This window comes from Curcuma longa, chromosome 14, assembly GCF_044706935.1.
Source record: "Curcuma longa cultivar G26 ecotype Majalengka, Jawa Barat chromosome 14, ITB_CL_G26_1.1, whole genome shotgun sequence".
In the NCBI taxonomy this organism is placed as follows: domain Eukaryota; kingdom Viridiplantae; phylum Streptophyta; class Magnoliopsida; order Zingiberales; family Zingiberaceae; genus Curcuma; species Curcuma longa.
Genome location: NC_133874.1, coordinates 7,974,629 through 7,995,605, shown reverse-complemented (window position 1 = coordinate 7,995,605; position 20,977 = coordinate 7,974,629). Strand labels below are relative to the sequence as shown.

Here is a 20,977-nt window from a genome sequence, read left to right as displayed (position 1 = left end):
GTTAGACTTTTTTATATAGATATATTAGGTATCTCTTGATTTTACGAGCCAATTAATGCATCTATTAATTTTGAGATGCATGGTTTGATCTTTGCACATCAAGTAAATTAGAAAAATATGGTGGCTCTTGACGTGGTGTCTTTATGTCACTAAATATGGTGGCTCTTGAGTCCATGAGACTGACTGAGATTTATCATTTTTTTAATGTCACTAGTAATTTGAATGTTTTAAATTTTGCATTGTGTGGGTTTGAAGCCCTTGTTGCTGAGGTAAGCTAAACTCTTTCAGCTATGGCATGAGGTAATTATCTGTTGTAAATTTTTTAGCAAAAAGTAGAATTCGTCATTCCAACGGTTTCACACGGTCGGCTCCACGATCATCTGTGAAGAGGTAAATTAGAAAGTTATAGTTGATCATTACATAGAGGGTATTGTCTTGATTTCGTCGAGATTGTCCACTTCAATAAGTCATTGAGATTTGATCATTGTCCACTTCAACAAGTCTGTCTTACATTAATCAATTTAATTATGTTTAAAAATTGTGATTTTAGATCCTTAAAAATTGAGAGTCATTTCAAGCACAACTGTTACAATCCTAAATGTTATGAAAGCCCATGCAACCAACATCAAAAATATTTATGGAGAAAACATTGTCTCGACTTCGTCGAAATTGTCTACTTCAATAAGTTATCAAGATTTGATCCTTATTCATTTCAACAAGTTTATTTTGCAATAATCAACTCAACAAAAATTATGATTTTAGATCTTTAAAAATTGAGAGTCATTTCAAGCACAACTGTTACAAATTGTGATTTTAGATCTTTAAAAATTGAGGGTCATTTCAAACACAATTGTTACAAACCCAAATGATTCGAAGCCCATGCAAGCAAACTGTTACAAACCCAAATGTTACATGCCCATGCAAACGACATCAAAAATACTTAATGTCTACTGAGAGATTTGAACTCTCGTAGGAAAACCCCATGTACTTAGTAGACACACGCCTTAACCACTCAGCCAAAGAGACGAATGTATTATTTGGTCAATTTAGTTATTATTTGATCATTTCAAGTACAACTGTTACAAACACAAATGATTCGAAGTCCATGCAAGTAGGGTTGAATATTGGGTTAAAATCAAACCGAATTGAATTGATCAAAAATTGAATAAATAGATTTTCTTTTTAACCAATCGAATCGATCGAACTGATCTTGTTTTCCAATAAAAATTGAACAAATCGAATCGATATTTTATCGATTAATTCGGATTTCGATCGAATTAATCGAATTAACTAAATTTTTTAAATATTATGAAAATTTTACTAATTAATTAGAGATTTATAAATTTATTTATTTAAAATTTATAAATTATTTTTTCTAGTTTGATTTATTCGGTTTAACCGAATAAGGAATTTTAAATTTGAAATTGAACCAAATTAATCAATTTTTTTAAAAAAAATAATCGAAATTCTGAAATAATCGAATCGAATTTTTTAATTTAATCAATTTATTCGATTTAATCGAAGTTTTGTCCACCCTTACATGCAACCACAACTGTTACAAGCTCATGCAAGCCACATTAAAAATACTTAACGTTGCTTGAGAGATTCAAACTCTCGCGGAGAAACCCCATGTACTTAGCAGGCACACGCCTTAACCACTTGACCAAAGCGACGAATGTATTATTTGGTCAATTTAGTTATTATTTGGTCATTTCAAGCACAACTGTTACAAACCCAAATGATTCGAAGCCATATAAGTAGGATTGAGTATTCGATTAAAATTGAACTGAACTGAATTAATCAAAAATCGAATAAATCGATTTTTTTAACCAACCGAACTGATCAAATTTTTCAATAAAAATCGAACAAACCAAATCGATATTTTTTCGATTAATTCGGTTTTAGACCGAATTAATCAAATTTTTAAATATTATAAAAAATTTATTAATTAATTAGGAATTTATAAATCTATTTATTTGAAATTTATAAATTATTTTTTTAGTTCGGTTTATTAGGTTTAACCAAATAAAGAATTTTAAAATCGAAATCGAACTAAATTAATCGAATTTTTTAGAAAAAATAATCAAAATTTTGAAATAATTGAACTGAAATTTTTAATTCGATCAGTTTATTAAATTAAAAAATACTTAACGTCGCCTGAGAGATTCGAACTCTCGCGGGGAAACCCCATGTACTTAGCAGGCACACGCCTTAACCACTCGGCCAAAGCGACGAATGTATTATTTTATCAATTTAGTTATTATTTGATTATTTCAAACACAACTGTTACAAACCCAAATGATTCGAAGCCCATATAAGTAGGATTGAGTATTCGATTAAAATTGAATCGAACTAAATTAATCAAAAATTGAATAAATTTTTTTTTTTAACTAACCGAACCGATCAAATTTTTCAATAAAAATCGAACAAACCGAATCGATATTTTATCGGTTAATTCGGTTTTCGACCGAATTAATCGAATTTTTAAATATTATAAAAAGTTTATTAATTAATTAGAAATTTATAAATCTATTTATTTGAAATTTATAAATTATTTTTCTAGTTCTGTTTATTAGGTTTAACCAAATAAGGAATTTTAAAATCGAAACCGAATCGAATTAACCGAATTTTTAGAAAAAAAAAATCAAAATTTTGAAATAATTAAACTGAATTTTTTAATTCGATCAGTTTATTAAATAAAAAATACTTAACATCGCCTGAGAGATTCAAACTCTCGCGGGGAAACCCCATGTACTTAGTAGGCACACGCCTTAACCACTCGGCCAAAGCAATAAATGTATTATTTAGTCAATTTAGTTATTATTTGGTCATTTCAAGAACAACGGTTATAAACCCAAATGATTCGAAGCCCATGTGAGTAGGACTGAGTATTCGGTTAAAGCCGCTAAGGTGGCGGATTACACCTTTTGCAGAAGAGTATTTGGTTAAAATCGAACTTGAATTAATCGAAAATCGAATAAATCAATTTTTTTCGAATCGATCAAACAAATTTTTAAATATTATGAAAATTTTATTAATTAATTAGGGATTTATAAATTTATTTATTTAAAATTTATAAATTATTTTTCTATTTCGGTTTATTAGGTTTAACCGAATAAGGAATTTTAAAATCGAAATTGAATCGAATTAACCAAATTTTTTAGAAAAAATAATCAAAATTATGAAATAATCGAACTGAATTTTTTAATTCGGTCGGTTTATTACATCAAAAATACTTAATGTCGCCTGAGAGATTCGAACTCTCACGGGGAAACCCCATGTACTTAGCAGGCACACGCCTTAACCACTCGGCCAAAGAGACGAATATATTATTTATTCAATTTAGTTATTATTTGGTCATTTCAAGCATAACTGTTACAAACCCAAATGATTCAAAGCTCATGCACTAGGATTGAGTATTCAGTTAAAATTGAATCGAACCAAACCGAATTAATTGAAAATCGAATAAATCAATTTTTTTGAACCAACCGAATCGATCGAATTTTTCAATAAAAGTCAAATAAACCGAATCGATATTTTATCGATTAATTCGATTTTTGACTGAATTAATCGAATTAATCAAAATTTTTAAATATTATAAAAATTTTACTAATTAATTAGGGATTTATAAATTTATTTACTTAAAATTTATAAATTATTTTTCTAGTTTGATTTATTCGGTTTAATCGAATAAGAAAATTTAAAATCGAAATGGAACCGAATTAATAGATTTTTAAAAAAATAATTGAAATTTTAAAATAACCAAATCAAATTTTTTTTAATTAAGTCGATTTATTCGAATTTTTACTCATCCCTACCTGTAAGCACAATTGTTATAAGCCCATAGATTTTTTAGAAAAAATAATTAAAAGTCTGAAATAATCAATCGACAGTTTATTCAAATTTTTGCTCGTCCCTACGTGTAAGCACAACTGTTATAAGCCCATGCAAACCATATCAAAAATACTTAACGTTACCTAAGAAATTTGAACTCTCGCGGGGAATGCCCATGTACTTAGCAGGCACACGCCTTAACCATTCAACCAAAGCGACGAATATATTATTTGGTCAATTTCGTTTTTATTGAAACTATTAAAGTAAATATTATTATTATTATTATTAAAAGTGATTATATAGGGTAAAATTCGAGGTACCTTATTATTATTTTTATTAAAAGAGCATTACCGTTAATTTAATTTTTCATTTTAAAAATATGTTTATTTTAGCACGATTATAGTGACTTTGTTCGAAATTACAACAACCACCGTTTTAAAAAATTATCAAAATAATATCTCATTAAATTTTTTTTATTCTAAATATAAGCTAATACAACGATAACATATAGTAATTTTATTCAAAACTAATATAATAATAGTAAATGATATTTGATCAAATTAAAATTATTTTAACTAAATTGGAAAATTTTTCTGACTAATTTAATAAATAATATTTTAATATAATAGTACTCAATGTTTAATCATTTTAATAAATAAAAATAATTTATTTTATATTGTAATAATTTTAATCAAAATTGCTATAGAAAATTTATCAAAGAACAAACTTTTAGCCGAATAATTTATCAAAAATACATCTTAAATTTTAGCCTTTCATGAAAATTAAATCAACATTTCTTCTTGTTTTTTTTGCTCAATTACATTCTTTTATTTCATAATTCTCTCCAATATTGCATCATCATTTCTACTTTATACGTGAGTTTACTTGGATAATTGCATCAAAATATGATCTAAATTATTTACCTTGTCCTCACAAACTAATTCTTGAGAAGAATTTCAACATGTTTTTTTTTAATTTACTTTTTAAAAATTATCCTCTTCTTTCTTTTTGCGTTAACGAAGGAGAAACAAATTAGATTTACTTTTGAGATACAAAATAAAATGTTGATCTATAATTCAATAAATTAGATTTTAATTTTTTAATCTTTTTTTAATTAGTTAGTCAACTTAATATTATAAACTTGTTTGTTTTTTTTCCTTTCTATTTCTATTTAGGTTGATAGGAGATTTATAGATAAAATCAATTCATAAATTTTATTCATGAACATGGTTCATAAATAATTAATTTATTCCACCTAAAGATGCGTGCAACGATAGGATACATATGTAATTTTTCAGACATCTAAGGATTGAATTTTAATTATGATAAATTATCGGATGAAATTTTCTCAATAGACAGTTGACTTGAGAACATTGGACTACTGGGTTGCCCGCTGCGAAGGCTTCCCGATGTATCCTAATGGTCAATGAAAATGCTAGATCCGAAGGACTAGATACTTGATATCAATTATAAATTTTATATATATATATATATATATATATATATATATATATATATATATATATATATATATATATATATATAAGTTTATTCATCTAATTTGGTTGTATTCTTCTCCGACTAGCTTCTCGGGCCATTTGCTATAAGGGCTTTTTGATTTATCCTGATGGTCAATAGAAAAATTGGATACTTGATGTTAACTAAAAATAACTAAAAATTTGGTTGTATTCTTCTTTGATCAGCTTCTCCGACACTTTCTTGAATGCACCTTGACTGACTCATCTTCCGACTGACTAAGAACGTTGGACTATTGGATCGCCTGCTGCAAGGGCTTTTCGATTTATCCTAGTGGTCGATGAGAACGTTGAACTCGAAGGACTAGATACTTGACATCAACTAAAAATAAAAAAAATAAACTATATATATATATATATATCGCTAGAGATTATTTTCACAATTCAAACTCATGACCACAAGTCACACGCAACAACAAGAGGTGAAAAAATGGATTGGTCGAGTTGGTTGATCAGATTGCATGAGTCCGACGAACTTGTCGACGAACTAGCATGACCACTCAACTAAACCAATCGACTGAATCACATATAATTAAACCTCAAACATTCAAACAAATTGCATTCAAACGAACAACAAATAAACATACAAATAGTAACCATTCGAAGAACAATCCAATGCACGAAACTCATGCTGACATGGAGTCTTTATAAGAAAAGTCGAACCACATTAAATTTATTGCACGCATGACCACAAGTCACGCAACAACAAGAGGTGAAAATATGGATTAGCCGAGTTGGTTGATCGATCGGATTGCATGAGTTCGACATACTTGTTGACGAACTAGCATGACGAATCCGCTCGACTAGACCAATCATCGACTGAATCACATAAATTAAACCTCAAACGAACAAGCAAATTGCATTCAAACAACAACAAACAAACATAGAAATAGAAACAGAGACTGTTCATGAGTATCAAACATCAATCTCAGCCCAAATTTATTGACCATCAGACAGCAACTGGCCGGCTGTTTATTCATGCCCTTGAGAAATCATCTGATTGCAGAAGATCAGTCCAAGGAAGCCATGACAGCTTTGATCTTCTCCATTGTGAAGCTGATCCTTGTATTGATCCCCGAAATCGACTCCTTCCTCAGATCAACCACCTCCATTTGCAATCCCACAGTGAGCAGCGAGCCCACCGGCTGCACGGCCGGAGCAGCACTGGAGCTAGCTGAATCAGCCCCCCCAACCGCCGCCGCGAACCCGTTGTCAGGTATTATCATGAAGCCGGAAACCATCACCTGCACCGCCGACATGTCCTCCCCCCTCATGATCTTGTCCATCGTCGATAGCTCCACCGGAGAGTAGACTATCAGTGAGCCCGTTGCATCAACGCAGCTCTCTTGTAGTATCAGCACATTTGTTGTGGATTTCAGCTCCTATCGTATCGTATCGTATCGTATCGTAAGAGAATTATACATATATATATAATCCAAATGAGTTAACCACTTGATAGGAGTGTAGGAGGACTTACATTCAAGAGGGTAATGGAGTTTCCGGCATTCGATCCGTTTACAAAGTGAGCAAGCCTTTGGAATTTGACTTCCTCTATATCGTCAGAAAATTCCCACTGAAAGGAACCGAAAGTGAGTGAATTCAATAAGTAGGATGTATTGGGTTAGGATGAACTTGAGATAGATACCAGATTTCGATTTTGTTCATCTTTCAGGAAGGCGAAAAGCTTCTCCGGGTGAAATGGAAGCCACACTGAGGCCGTAGCACTGAGGATTTCGCCATTAAGCCCGAAGGAATTGGTCTTGTGGAAGTAGACTTGATGTGCATCGTTTGGCCCCGACAGCACGATCCACTTGTTCGCAATCGAGCCGCTAAAGGCGGCACAAAAACGTTCTACCATTCTTTGAGTGAGCTTCATTGTGCTTTGCTTTGCTTCGGGTGTGGGAATCACTGTCGCAATTCATTCGCGATCATCAATCAGTATTGAGTATAGGGTTTAGAGTTTAGGGTCTAGTACTAGATTAGTAATGCATTCATTACCTCCTCCCAAATCATCAGCAATTGCAGCCGAAATGAAAAGAGTGTTCCTCTCGGCCATCCGACGAAGGCTAGAGACCCATCGCCGGGCTTCGAATGCGACTCCGGTAGTCACTAAGTTTTGGAATGTATGAATTGGGTTCTTTTCTTGAATCTCTATGTGCTCCACCCAAGTTACCTGAAACAAAGAAATCATTAGAAAAGTACTTATATCTCGATCGATCGATATAGATAGATAGATAGATAGATACCTTAGAGCATCCATTTTGCATTTCCGAAATCAGGCAGCCAGAAGGAAGCTTCTTAGCAAATGCTTCAAGATTGTTGCCTAGGAGATAATCAACCGAAACATCGACTATGACCCATGAACTTGGCTCGAGTTGTTTCGAGCATCGGAGTACAAAGAGTTGGCGAGTAGGAACAAGTGGTGACAGAATTTGGAGTTCCTGATACATCTGCAAAATTTGAATTGAGTTAGATAGATACTTTTTCTACTAGGAACAAGGTAGGTATCGTATCGATCGTAATCTCTTAGACGATCATGAATTACCAATGTCACGGATTCAACAGTACTTCCAAGCGCGCTGAAGTTAACAACATCAATAGTAGTTGCATTTGAAACGATCGTAGGGAAAAGTTCCATCCACTTGTTCTGCGAACATGTCGAATTTGAATCTTCAATCGGGCGGGAATAAAGAGGAGAAGAAGAATTAGGCTAATGCATATATGCTTACCGAGTTCATGAACGCATCAACCAACATTCGGCCACTCATCATCACTATAGATGAGTCCCGCGAAGCCTCCGTTCGAGTGTCTGAATCTGGTTGGTGTGAATTAGGAAAGCTCATCTGGTAGGCTTGAAGTTGAAGGACTTCTCTACCATCACTCGCCGATTTGATCCACAATGGCTCGTTGCTCTGCAGTAGTTGAACCACTTCCTCCATGGCATATGAGGCCATGTTCATCAAGAATGGTTTGTCATGTTCGAGAACTTGTTGAAATGGATAAGGAATCGCAAGAGCGGAGTTGTTTCCAGAGATATCTTGATCGACCAAAGAAGGATTAAAATTAATGCAGTAGTTCTCAGGATTAGGGGTGTCTTCGGATTGCAAAATGATGGGATCTTGCTGAGGCAAGGGAAGGTGATGAGTGCTAGGCCTGCCAAAGTACTTCGATGTAAGATTCGCGACACGATCAACCTACAAGATCATCGAGCATATCGTTATGTTATGCGAGAACATTTAAACTTATCGAAATTAATGTAGGTAGTGCCCAATTTGCTAGCTTTCTCCATGATCATGCACCTAGCTAGCTAGTAACTCCATGATCCTTCAATGAATTGGTGTACATTAAACGAAATACGAAAGACGAAAGACAATAGGGTTTGAATCCAAACGATTCGAATTTCGATCCCAAATGACTAGATCATATATATTCAACTAATTAAGAAACACAATTCCGAGATGATCAAAGATTAGGGTTTGAATCCCACTATCAATAATTAATAGCATACACAATATAATTATGAAACTAATAATGACTTTAAAGTATCAAAGTTTATCGAAAACACACACGATAACGATCAATGTTGATAACACGCATTATTCGAATCATAATATGTTCGAGTACTAAATCCTTCCTTCATCAATCACACACACACACATACTCTTAACTAATCACTAACGAAATCATAATTAATTATGTACATTAGCATAATCTAAAAGGCAATATTATATGTAAAATCATGAACACGTTCATGTACATATATATATATATATCATGCTATTCAAATGAAAACAACAAACAAATCTAGTCTATAAAGGCGACATTATAGTCTAACACATCGAAATTATATGTTAAACGACAACCGAATCTAAAAAAAATACACGAGAGGATAAAAACATCATGTATTTATTCGATTGAGTAAATCGAAAAAAATCTTAACTATCGAAAAAAATCCAACCCCTCTTGCTAGTCGCCTATGTATCAAAAACACAACATAATATGGAAATTATGGAAGAGTAAATCAAATATAATAATAATAATAATAATAATAATAATTATTATTATTATTATTATTATTATTATTATTATTATTTTACCTCTTCCTTCAAGCGGGCGTTCTCCATGCGCAGCTTCTGCTCGTCGAAGTAGGGGTTGCCGGCGCCGGCGTTCCGGTTGCAGATGTCGCACAGCGTCCGCCTCAGTCTCTCCCTCATCTTGACGTTCTCGCTCCGGATCCGGTCGTTGTCCGCCCGGAGCGTGCAGTTGTCCGACTTCTCGTTGTGCGCCTGCAGCAAGCACGTACGGAAATTAAGCCACAAGGCGGGGAAGGCGGTTACGAGATCGCCCGGCCACCAAGCCGCTGCCTTCGCCGTCTCCGGCGACCCAAGGTCGGACCTTTTGGGCGAGGAGGCGACGAGCAGGGAGAGAGAGAGAGAGAAAGGAAGGAAGGTAAGTAATTAACTTGCCTTCATCAGAGTCCTCCGGTTCTGGAACCAGAACTTGATCTGCCGCGAGTCGAGTCCCAGCTCGCGGCTGAGCCTCGCCCGCTGCTTGTCGTCGGGGTGCGGGTGAAGCACGAACGTCCTGCAACATGAAGCAGCCCAAATCGAGGGTGGTCGGCTGCGGCGGCGGCGGCGGCGGCGGCGCAGAGAAAGCAGAAAGAGAAAGCAGAGAGAGAGAGAATTAGCGTACGCTTCGAGCTCTTGAATCTGCTCCGCGGTGTGGCGGTACGTCGCCCGCTCCTTCCTCGACCCGGTGCTCTCGTTGGTCTGCTCAGGAGGGTTGTTCTGTTCGCCACCGGAAGCCATTTCCTCGCCGTCGACTGCTCTGCTCTTCTCTTCTCTCCTCTTCTCCGAGAGAGACTCTGTTGACGCTGTTGACGTCTCTCCATGGCCGTGGCCGCCTATTTATAGCCATGGAGCTCGCTCGTCGCAGAGGATCAGGATAGAGCCTCTCCTGTGGTGGGGCCTCCGCTGCCAGCGAGGCCAGCACAGTTTGGACTTCTCCCTTACTCGCTCACCATTTTTGGCTCCTCGAGTTCAAAATAATAATAATAATAATAATATAATAATAATAATATAATTTAGGTGTTCAGATTTCACCGACTAATCCTGAAAGTTTTACCCTAATTCGTAAATTCTAAATGTTTTAGTATCGTACTGCATGTATAATTTATGTACATTTAGAATTCAACTAACTTTTAAGATATTCATTTCATTTAAAATTTAAACTCTTCTGCAAATAAAAGTGATCCTACTGGATGTTTTAGTATCGTACTACATGTATAATTTATGGTACATCGAGAATGCAGTTGGTTAAGATATTCATTTCATAAAATTTGAACTCTGATTCTCTTATTACTATTCTGATTATTTTATCAATGCACCACACTTATAGAGCCCGAGCTCAATTTTCTTACTTGCTCACTTGCACGCGTGCACAAAGGAGTCACCTCTCCCTTCATCCTCAACTCCAATCTCACCAATTGACCTCGCTCCACTGCAAAGGTCTCGCCTTGTGTAACAACGATGACGATGTAGTAGTGACCTACCGAGCATTCATGTCATTGGGAATTTAGGTTTAGGGTTCTAATTTTGAATTCCCATGAAGATTTTAAAATTGAGAACAAGAGCATTTTGTTTTTGAATCTTCATGTCCAAGAATCTTGGAGGGAGATCCATGAGCTTGCTTTCCTTGATCCCTCCAAAGGTTTATTGATGAAATTCAATTATTAGCTCTCGAAAAACACTAACGACATTCGATCGATCAACCGAGTTAATGTGAAGGTTAAAGTCATTTAAAAGGATACTTCATGAATCTTTATGGGGTTTTGTCGACTTCTTCGATATAGAATGTAAATTGTCGTATATATTATTTTTTAAATGAAAGAAAGCAAATATAGTCGATCTATAATAGTAAATTATTCGATCATACATTACATTAACTAGGAGAGTGAATTTGGAAAATATGTACATTTAGAGAAACTTAGGGAGTTCAACAAACACTAAATCACACACTCAACATGGAAACAATGTATCGAAAAGGTAAAGTGAGCTAATTTCGAGAGGATTTAGAATCATTCATTTCCTTTGTTCAATCGTAAATCCGGTTAACAACATTGTGCAAATTATTCATGTCAAACCCTAAAACCTTAAACCCTAAATTCTAAACCCTAAACCATGAATCATAAACCCTAAACCTATCTGTGCCCTTATCCAGACATAAATGTTAATTTAAATTAAATATATAAAAAATTGATTAATTAATTAATTTTTTAATCTTGTATCTTATTATTTTCTCTCCATAAACATTTAGTAGGAATTTTCCCTTCCCTTAAAGTTAAATAAATTTAATTAGCAAAAGCTTATGGAAGAGAAGGGGATTACTACCTTTCCAAAAGGTATAATTCAAATTTTGATTTAATTGCTTGCACATGAAAATGAATAAAAAATTGTCTATAAAATATTTTCCTTTCCATGTTTTCAATATTCAAATGACTAATTAAAATAAATCTCAAATATTTAAAAATTTTATAATTTTTTTATTATTTCTATGACTATAATAGTTGCTTTAGATAGAGGCTTGGAATTTTTTTTCCTTAATAACCTTCTTAGTTTTGAGATTTATTTTAAGGATAATATTAAGTAAATTTATTGTGTTTTTTAATCCCCTTTCAAATTGTGTTGCATCACATTGTTCTTCAATATAAAGCATAATTATTTTAAGTAATCTAAATGTAAAGTGATTAATTAACATTTAATTAGGTGGGAAATGACATGGTTTGTGAATGATGTGGAGTAGCATAACTTTTGGCAGTTAATTAAAAGTTAACCTTCCTGTTGAATTCTTATATTATAGTTATTTATTTAGTAATTTTTTATAGTTAATTAATAATTAATCAGAGAAAATTATGATAATTTGACATAAAATAATAATAATAAAGTTGATTGATTATCTAGTTTTAATTGGTATATAAATGCACATGCATGCACTCGCCCATTAAATTATATTTTAATATTATTTTAATTTTATGATTAAATTTTTTATTGATTTTTGTGTTTTAATTTGGTTATTTCTTAACATATTATACTATATAATATAAATATATATAATTTTAAATTATTAATCCAACTCGAATAGTTTATTTTCTCAGATATATATATATTAATATGGAAAAGGTAAGGTTGGAAGAAGAATAGGAAGTAAGTTCTCTCTTTTTCTTTGTTGATTATTTTGAAAGAGGGGGGTTAGGGCTATACATGAGGTAAGTCGAGCAAAGTTTTATATCATGTAAGCTTATTTGATAAGATAAGTAAGTCGGTTGTTTAAGTTTGATTTGATTTTTTTTTTTAATTTGAGTTTTGTTTGAGCTTGGCTCGTTTAGATGTTGTCAATATCTTAAGCTGAGCTTAGTTGATTGTTTAAAATTTATATTTTTCAGTATGTTTGGTTGGTTAGCTTAATTAGATATTACAAGTTTTTTTCCTCATTTTGAGAGTTTTTTAATTTATTTATAAGTTTGATAAGAAAAAAATGATAAATCCCAGTTAGCCCCATTGACTATCTCTTGGGGTGACCGGCCCGGCCCCATAGAAGTTTCCACCGGCCACTAGAGTAAATCGAAAAGTGCACGCAGCAGCTAGCCCAGATGCCCAACATCCTTTGATTGCGCTCCCCATTTGGAGAAAAATTTCTACAAATACGCCGTAACTGGGGATCGAATTGCAGGTGCCTGGGTGACAACTTGGATGTCCTACCGTGGCACCATTATCTCGGGGACTATAAGTTTAATAAGAGCTTCGTTGATAAGTGGATATTGTTCATTAATATTAGCTTGAATAATCATTTCAACGGCTTGGCTCATTTTATACTTGAGTTACTCGGTTATTTTATCAAATAAGCTTGAACACTATAAAATTTGATTTAGCTTGACTTGTTTACAACCTTATTCGTAGTTTATGTAGATATTTCTCACCATTGATGAGCATCATACATTTGAACTTGGTTGCACCATCTTCACAAACATCTAAGCAAGTTGAGAATCAAATACAACTTCATTTCCACCATGAATTCTAACATAGTATTAGATCAAATTTTAATCCTCTAGGGCTTTCCCTCCCTATAAAGGAACAATCAATATATTAACATATTTTCATAAAGCATACATGATGATTGATGTGGTTAGGAAAGTCAGTATCGCATGGCATATAGTCAAGTACACATTCAAGTTGGGCTGAAAGTCAAAGTCAAGATGAGCTTGACTCAAGTCAAGTCGAGCTCGAGTTCAATCAAACCCACTTGGGTCAAACCGGCCCCTGATAGAAAATCTTGAGTCAATTCCGTCTGAATTGCATTCAAATCTGATCTGCCCAAAATTAAAACTCTAAAGTGTTTGTTACAAAGGACACAGTTATTAAAACACTAACCACCAAAAGAAATGTCCCTCGACGTAGAAAGGAAGAGGTGTGTATGCCCTTTGAGAATTAAGATCACCCTTTTGCTTTCTATTTAAAAATAACTGATTGCAACACTCATGGTCTGATTTGAATGTCGGCGTGGCCGAGCTGAGTTCCGACTCAATTGTCCTTCTAATGTTTTCTTTAAGTCTCGAAGATCTCCTTACTCAATAACTGATGCCCGACTCCTAAAGTCTGACTCCTTTTAAGACTGGCCCAACTAGTAACCAACAATCCAAAAGTACTTTCCATCCCTTGATCTCAGGCCGGATTAAATTAACATCGTCTATGAGAAAATCCGACCTAAAACGTTGAGATGGAAGACACAAGAAATTCAAAAAAAATACAAATCTACTAGTAGAAGAAACAAAACTTCCATCTCAGACTAGATCAATGATCATATAATCAATTGTAATATCAACATCTTAAATATCAAGTACATTTTTTTTCACTATAACATGGCATAAGAGCAAGCAAAATTTGACTTCTAGGGCTTGGTCTTCTAAGTCTCAATGAATATGACCATTGAGACATACACCTAGATGTTCTAGGCCTTGAGGAAGCTGGAGATAGAGCACTAAAGATCTGATTGTTGTTATAACAAAGGTGGAAAACAGAACCAAACATCTTAATATATAGCAACAGAATTTCAATTAACAAGCAGCAGTAACATATATAAACAAGCTTGACGTGAGAGTTGAGGTGGAGTAGATCATTGTGGGCAGTGAAAGTCGTACCTTGAATTTTGTCTCCTCCTCTCTCTGGTTTTGGTATGTTCAAATACTTCAGTTTGATCCTCTAACATGCCAAACCTGTTTAACCAGTTAGAAAGAACACAGAGAAACGTCAACTAATAAGCCTCTGCTATTTGGAGAAGGCCCAGTTAATTAAAATACAATGCTCTTGATCATACAAGTAGCTAATGAATCCTATGATAAATTATAAAGTCCTCAGAAAGGTCCACATGAAACCATACAGATCATTCTTCCTGTGGTCCAGGAACTGACATCCATAGTTAAACATAATCCTGCTTGGTGCATTGCCATCAGATAAAAGAAATCTGATGATTTCAGCTTTAATCTCTTCATATATATATATATATGCTTGTCAGATACTGGCTGGCTAAATCGATTGTTATTTATGTTTCCGACTAAAAACTGGGAAACTGGCCAACGAAGAAGAAAAAAAGAGGTCGGCCCAATGTACTAGTCGCCTTGATGCTAACCAGACAAATGATGAACTCTGCAGCTGAACCAGTCGATAATGTCTGCCATTATCTCAACGCGTTCGGGTTCGATGAGAAGGTCATGTAGAAGCCCTGGGTATAGTTTGATGGATTTGTCCGTTGAGGAAGCTTCATCAAACAACCTTTGGGAACCTTTGGGGTCTGTCAGATCGTCGGAAGTCCCATGGAGCACTAGGAAAGGGACAGTAACTCTGTATAGATTCTGCTTCAGGTAGGCTGATGAGCGCAGGATCTCATAACCAGTCTTGACTCGGACAGAGCCAGTGAACACCAGCGGGTCGGTGTACTTGTGCTTGAGGGCTTCAGGATCGCGGGAAACTGGTGATGTGCTATTACTTGCGCTGCTAAATTGGTATTTGGGGGCTAGAAGACTGAAAACTGGAGCTACTGCCTGTCCAATAAAGCATAATAATATAATGATCAGTCTTTTGCCACATGAATTTAGTTGTCCTCCCATTTCTAGAGCCATAAACATGTAAGCCCACTAATTAAATCCAACAAGATACAGAAGTATAAAGAAAATTGAGTTAATTCAGAGCATTCAAATTAAGTAATAACAGTTCATCTTCAACTGCAACTAACCGTTAATATCGGATGTGAAGGCTGAACGTGGACAGCCGGTGATGTCAATGCAATACCATTAATCCAGCCTTCTACCTTTGGATCACAAATCGCCTTCAAACATGCATGACAGAAACAACCACGGTAAATTCAACAAATAAAGGTCCTTTAAATGTATACATTGCAAAATATCATACCTTCAGAACAATAGCTCCACCAGTTGAATGGCCGAAGCAAAAGCAAGGTAGCATAGGATTCTCTGCCAAAACCTTTTGCAGAAATGCCTTCTTTGGATACGAAAATAGAAATGATGAGCGTATATATAATCTTGCCACATACTAAAGGCAGTGGCAACAATAGGTAAGAGTTCATACCAAATCACTGACTGCGTAATCAAGGGAATGGACATATCCATGCAATCCATCACTTCCCCCATGCCCTGAGCGACAATACAACAGGTAAAAATAAGAACAGCTTTAACAAGTAAAGCCTGTATGTGTAAGGTGATATTTCAAGCCTCTGCTTATTTTAGTAAATCTATCCTGATTAATCTATTTTTTTCAGTTAAATAGTTCATCTTAGAAGTTGTGTTATGCCACTCTCTAATTATTAGAGAATTTTGCAATAAAAAAATGAATACTAACATAAAGTCAAATCTAAATGTTGAGAGATGCAGGCATGACCAAAATGTGCCCAGTGGAAATCTGATGTTTTTCATTACATGATATGCATGCTGCTAGAACTTGTATTTATAAAAGGTGCAGTGCATCATGAAAACGCTGTTTTGTTAGCTTAAGTGCATTCACAGGAAACCATGCTTATTCGATCAAACGTTGATTACTCAACCAATATCTAAGAACTAGCTAACCTGACTTGTCTCAACCAAGATTAAAGCCAATTTGAGCCAAGTCAAAGGATGGTACTTTTTTGCAACCTGAAAAACCAAATTTAGCACTACGGAAAAGCTAACATAACATCTGAAACAATAGTCTAGTTTCACTAAATATACTGGAACAGATTAGAATCTATTTGATTAGAAGTTCCTCAGATAGTTAAAAAAAATCTGCAAGAACAGAAGTGGTCATGCAGCAATTATGTATGTCTGTACAAAGTGTAATATATTAATTCACACAAATTGATGAAGGGAATTTTGCAAGATTTCTTAGATCAAGTCAAAATGCAACTTGGACAAAACTTGAAAAGATTACAGTCAGCAAAACCTTCAAATTAACTAGTAGACAACAAGAGAAGAATTACAAATTTACAAAGCTTATGTCAAATAAATACATACACTATAATGTTGTTTATTTGTGTATTTGTACTCAAAATCTAGACTAATACTTGAACCTTGCTTCTCTTGCATTTTTATAGTAGAGATTCAAACTAGGAAGGATACTCACTAGCAGAATTACCATGTAACTCAAAAAACAAATACTACCACAATGGCTTTTCGCAGAAAAAAATCATCTCCTTCAAACTCTGCAAATCTCCAATTTATGGCATCTCATTATAAGGTCATTGGATGGCAAATTTTCATTCTACATGGTAGATTAGGGATCTGGCATTCTGATAATAAATATGTTTTTGGGCACAACAGATATCACGACAACCATCAACCATGCAGTTAAAATACTTCATTTCCTTTTATTTGTTCTATTCCAAGAAGTTCACTTGGTTTACTAAAAAACAGTTCTATACAAGTAGTGTGACTAATTCTTTGGGAACTTCCAGTGCTAGTGGCTATACCATTTGATCTTAATATCCTCAATTGTACCATATTATCAGTTAGTTGAATGGTCACAGGAACATGGTGAAGACATTACAATTGGGACATTTGATTGCTTTTTTCCTTTTACTTCAAATTAGCATATCCTATACAGTTAAAGTTTTCACTTGGTTATCTGAAAACAGTTCATATAATAATAGAATGAATTCCAGAGTGAATTTTGAGCATTAGTGATAATATATTTCGATAACAGTATGCTAGTATAATAGATACTGACAATGTATCAAAATGCCTCATATGACAGCATAGATCACTTGACATAACTTAGTGCCTACAATCATGATAGTTAAAATTGTTATTTGAACCTTAAGTTCATATAAACCTACAATCTAACTCTAATGACTAATGCCTAACGCCCCTTGGCTAACGCATGCTTTCCTTCCCATGCAGTATATATCTCAGTCTCAACAAGATTCATAAGATAAATTATATTTATTTTCAGTTAGCATTGACATTAATATAGCAAACCATTATTTTTTCGTGTCATATAATTTAAGAATGTCTTTAATTATATTATAAGATTTCTTTTAACTCCTAAATGGAAGAATCCTTTTTAATTATTATCATTATTTTCATCCATGTTATGTTTATCATTCATCTTAAACAGGTTGTTTTACATTTCGATGGAACACTTTAAAATTGTATTTTATTTTTCATATATTTATTTATGTTTCACGATATTAGAAAGCTGATGTTTAAAAAAATTGTATGAACCTCTTTTCGTTCCTAGGTTGGATCTCTATCTTCACTACCTTGCCTACAATATAACACATTAACTTCTGGAGTAAAACTTTGCACTTCCCCTTTTTACAACCAATAGAATATTAACAGCACCCAGATTGCTTTGATAATAGCAAGACCAAATTTAGTATGAACGAATTCCTAGACCATCATGCGTAGAACCAACAGAATTCCCAACCTATGACACCAAGTTCATACCATCAGAAAATATGGATACATGCAATAGCAAACACGTTGTGCAAAGACAGCTCGCTTTAGTGTGTATACATAGTATGGTTTGACTTGTGCAATTGAATAACTGAAACAGCTGCAAAAAAAGAATATAAACCCGTAAAAAGGCCGGAGAAAGCAATTACCTATCCAATCCATTGCGTATACTTTAAAACCATTATTGTTGAGCTTCTTTGCGAAGTGATCATATCTACCACTAGAACAAAAATAATTCAGAAATATTAGATGATCACTTCCATTCTCAAACAAGCGTATGGTATTTCAAACAACTTTGATACTTTAAATAATTGATACTTACCTGTGCTCGTTCAGTCCATGCAACAAAACCACCAAACCCCTGCACAATAATCAGTCAATATTCAGATAACAAGTCAACATCCATATTATATTAAAAGTAATTAATCTAGTCTAGGATCTTTCAAAAAATAGATATTAGGAGGATTTAGGTCTGTGAAAAGTACTAGGAGGATTTAAAGGAAAATGCACCTTCAGTCCCTCCACTATATGGAAAAGCTTTTCAGATTTTCAGATAAAATTGGCGTAATTCAGTCAACCAATACATCTTATCAGAGAGACAAATATGTTATGTGCTCAACATTCATATTATATTAAAAGTAATTAATCTAGTCTAGGATCTTTCAAAAAATGGATATTAGGAGGATTTAGGTCTGTGAAAAGTACTAGGAGGATTTAAAGGAAAATGCACCTCCAGTCCCTCCACTATATGGCAAAGTTTTTTTTCAGATAAAATTGGCGTAAATCAGTCAAAAATACATCTTATCAGAGAAACAAATATGTTATGTGCTTACACGCCAGCAAGGCTCCATGTCAACAATAAAAGGAGTAAACCATTACAGTTAATTTTAACTATGTCTTAAATGATTGTAATCCATTTTTCCTATAATCGGTCAACCGAAACCTAGATATTAGAAATAGTTTTCTAGAAAAGGGCATTACTTTCTTATATTATCCAGTTAAAAAAAATTCTAGACCAAATTCATTATGCTTACGTGAATGCATGTTAAATTACAAATAAATCAATACTCCCTTGCGACACTAACTTCACCTATGGTACTCGCTATTACATAATTCCATGTCAATATCAAGGAGGAAGAAAACAACCAGGCATCTTCGCCTATAGATGAAAATATTATTCACAAATTGACAAAGTTATTTGAAAAGCACAAGCAGAGGCACAAGAGTGAAATCCGGATAAAATTGTATATATATATCAGGAAATTTATGAATTACGGCCTACCTCGTCTTCGTGTTTAAAGGAGTCCAGGACTGTGTGAAAAGAGTGTCTCCTCTTGCCGTCGTGAACAGCGCGACCTCTCTCTCCAGCCGCCCCTCCTGCCTCGCCTCCATGACCCGCTGGATCGCCAGCGCCCTACGCCACGCCGAATCCTGCTCCCTCTGTCTCCGCGGCAACATCACCGACGGAATCCTCACCACCACGCCGACTCTGCGGCCCTTCTTACTCGACTCCACCCGACCCTCGACTTCCGACGCACGGACCCACCGCCACCGGAACGGGAGGAGCAAAAGCAGGGCAACCCCGCGAAAGAGGAGCAGCAAGCCCCTGGGCGCACGGAGGAACAAGAGGGCAGCGACACGGCCGCTCGCGCCGGACGTCAGCATAGCCGGATGCGCCATTGCCTCCGCCTTTACCTCGATCCAGATTTGGTTCTCGAAGGGATCGGATCGCCAAACAGCGAAATGCGATGAAGGAAAACGATGGATCGGAGGAGACAATCCAGATCGAGCCTTCCCTCGCCAGATCTACGACGGCGACGCTGCTAATTCTTCAGGATTCAAATTTCAAACGGCGACGACTACGAGGAACAGGAGGCGAACCCACGAGAAGGTGGAAGAATGGGTAGGCTCTTGCCGCCATCCGTTAGGCCTTTTATAGACGTCGTATCGAGGACACGGGTACACCAGCCCACGACGAAGCGTAGACCGCAGAAAACGATGGTTGGGGTGGGCCCCGAGATGGATCGTGAGCTGGTCGATTTCGAGGGTAGGCACCGACGAAGTGCCCGATTCGGACGCGAAGTTTGGTGGTTCGGAGGTCAGCCACGTTGGCGGAGCGACGCGCACCGCGGGACACGTGGCCCGACGCGGCTCCCTGGCGTAGCGATTTTCGGTTGGTTGGCTGTGGTGACACGTAAGAGATTAATTAACATAGGAACTGACTAATTCAATCCCATAAAATTTTTAATCGATTACTAAAATAAATTAAAAAAATAAAAATGAATCGTAATAAATGATCCAATTAAACTCAACTACAGAATTAAGAGTTTAACGATTTAGAATTGTCAATCCGATAATTCAACTGTTTAGAATTATTGATTTGAGAAATTTAAAATTATCGATAATTCTTGATAGATCGATCCTTAACTTTAACCGTTCAAAATAATTATGATTTACAATTCAGAATCACTGATTTATGATTACAACTTGCCAACTTATCTCTCTTTCATAATGTCGTCATCTCAAAAGTCGATATCCATGTCCATGTTGCCCTTCCTGCTCACTCGACACATGACTGTCCATGTCAATCGTTCCTTTCCTCTGTCGTCTT

General features: G+C 35.1%; 2 protein-coding genes and 3 non-coding genes across 6 annotated transcripts; all 5 read right to left on the bottom strand.

Annotated features, from left to right (window-relative positions):
* Window positions 1-2,151: 2,151 nt before the first annotated feature.
* Window positions 2,152-2,233, bottom strand: TRNAS-GCU (transfer RNA serine (anticodon GCU)). The gene has a single exon. It is a non-coding gene; the product is annotated as a tRNA-Ser (tRNA).
* A 478-nt stretch (window positions 2,234-2,711) lies between these two features.
* On the bottom strand, window positions 2,712-2,793 carry TRNAS-ACU (transfer RNA serine (anticodon ACU)). The gene has a single exon. It is a non-coding gene; the product is annotated as a tRNA-Ser (tRNA).
* Window positions 2,794-3,240: 447 nt separating this feature from the next.
* TRNAS-GCU (transfer RNA serine (anticodon GCU)) lies at window positions 3,241-3,322 on the bottom strand. Its single transcript has one exon. It is a non-coding gene; the product is annotated as a tRNA-Ser (tRNA).
* Window positions 3,323-6,379: 3,057 nt separating this feature from the next.
* On the bottom strand, window positions 6,380-10,177 carry LOC141844847 (homeobox-leucine zipper protein ROC8-like). The gene is made up of 9 exons (XM_074732828.1): window positions 9,836-10,177; window positions 9,467-9,655; window positions 8,099-8,563; window positions 7,915-8,016; window positions 7,616-7,819; window positions 7,368-7,542; window positions 7,015-7,277; window positions 6,847-6,942; window positions 6,380-6,751 (listed from the first exon to the last, which is right to left on the bottom strand). Exons 1-9 carry the CDS (start codon window positions 10,175-10,177, stop codon window positions 6,380-6,382), a joined length of 2,208 nt encoding a protein of 735 aa, XP_074588929.1.
* A 4,114-nt stretch (window positions 10,178-14,291) lies between these two features.
* LOC141845436 (uncharacterized) lies at window positions 14,292-20,236 on the bottom strand. Of its 2 annotated transcripts, none has more exons than XM_074733492.1 (7): window positions 19,649-20,236; window positions 18,689-18,727; window positions 18,516-18,586; window positions 16,007-16,071; window positions 15,830-15,916; window positions 15,654-15,746; window positions 14,292-15,462 (listed from the first exon to the last, which is right to left on the bottom strand). In XM_074733492.1, the coding sequence occupies exons 1-7, from the start codon at window positions 20,044-20,046 to the stop codon at window positions 15,046-15,048; spliced, it is 1,170 nt and encodes a 389-aa protein (XP_074589593.1). In that variant the 5' UTR covers window positions 20,047-20,236; the 3' UTR covers window positions 14,292-15,045. The 2 variants fall into 2 exon arrangements, with proteins under 2 accessions (XP_074589593.1, XP_074589592.1); XM_074733491.1 differs by having other exon boundaries at window positions 14,293-15,462; window positions 15,830-15,919.
* Between the last annotated feature and the right edge of the window lie 741 nt (window positions 20,237-20,977).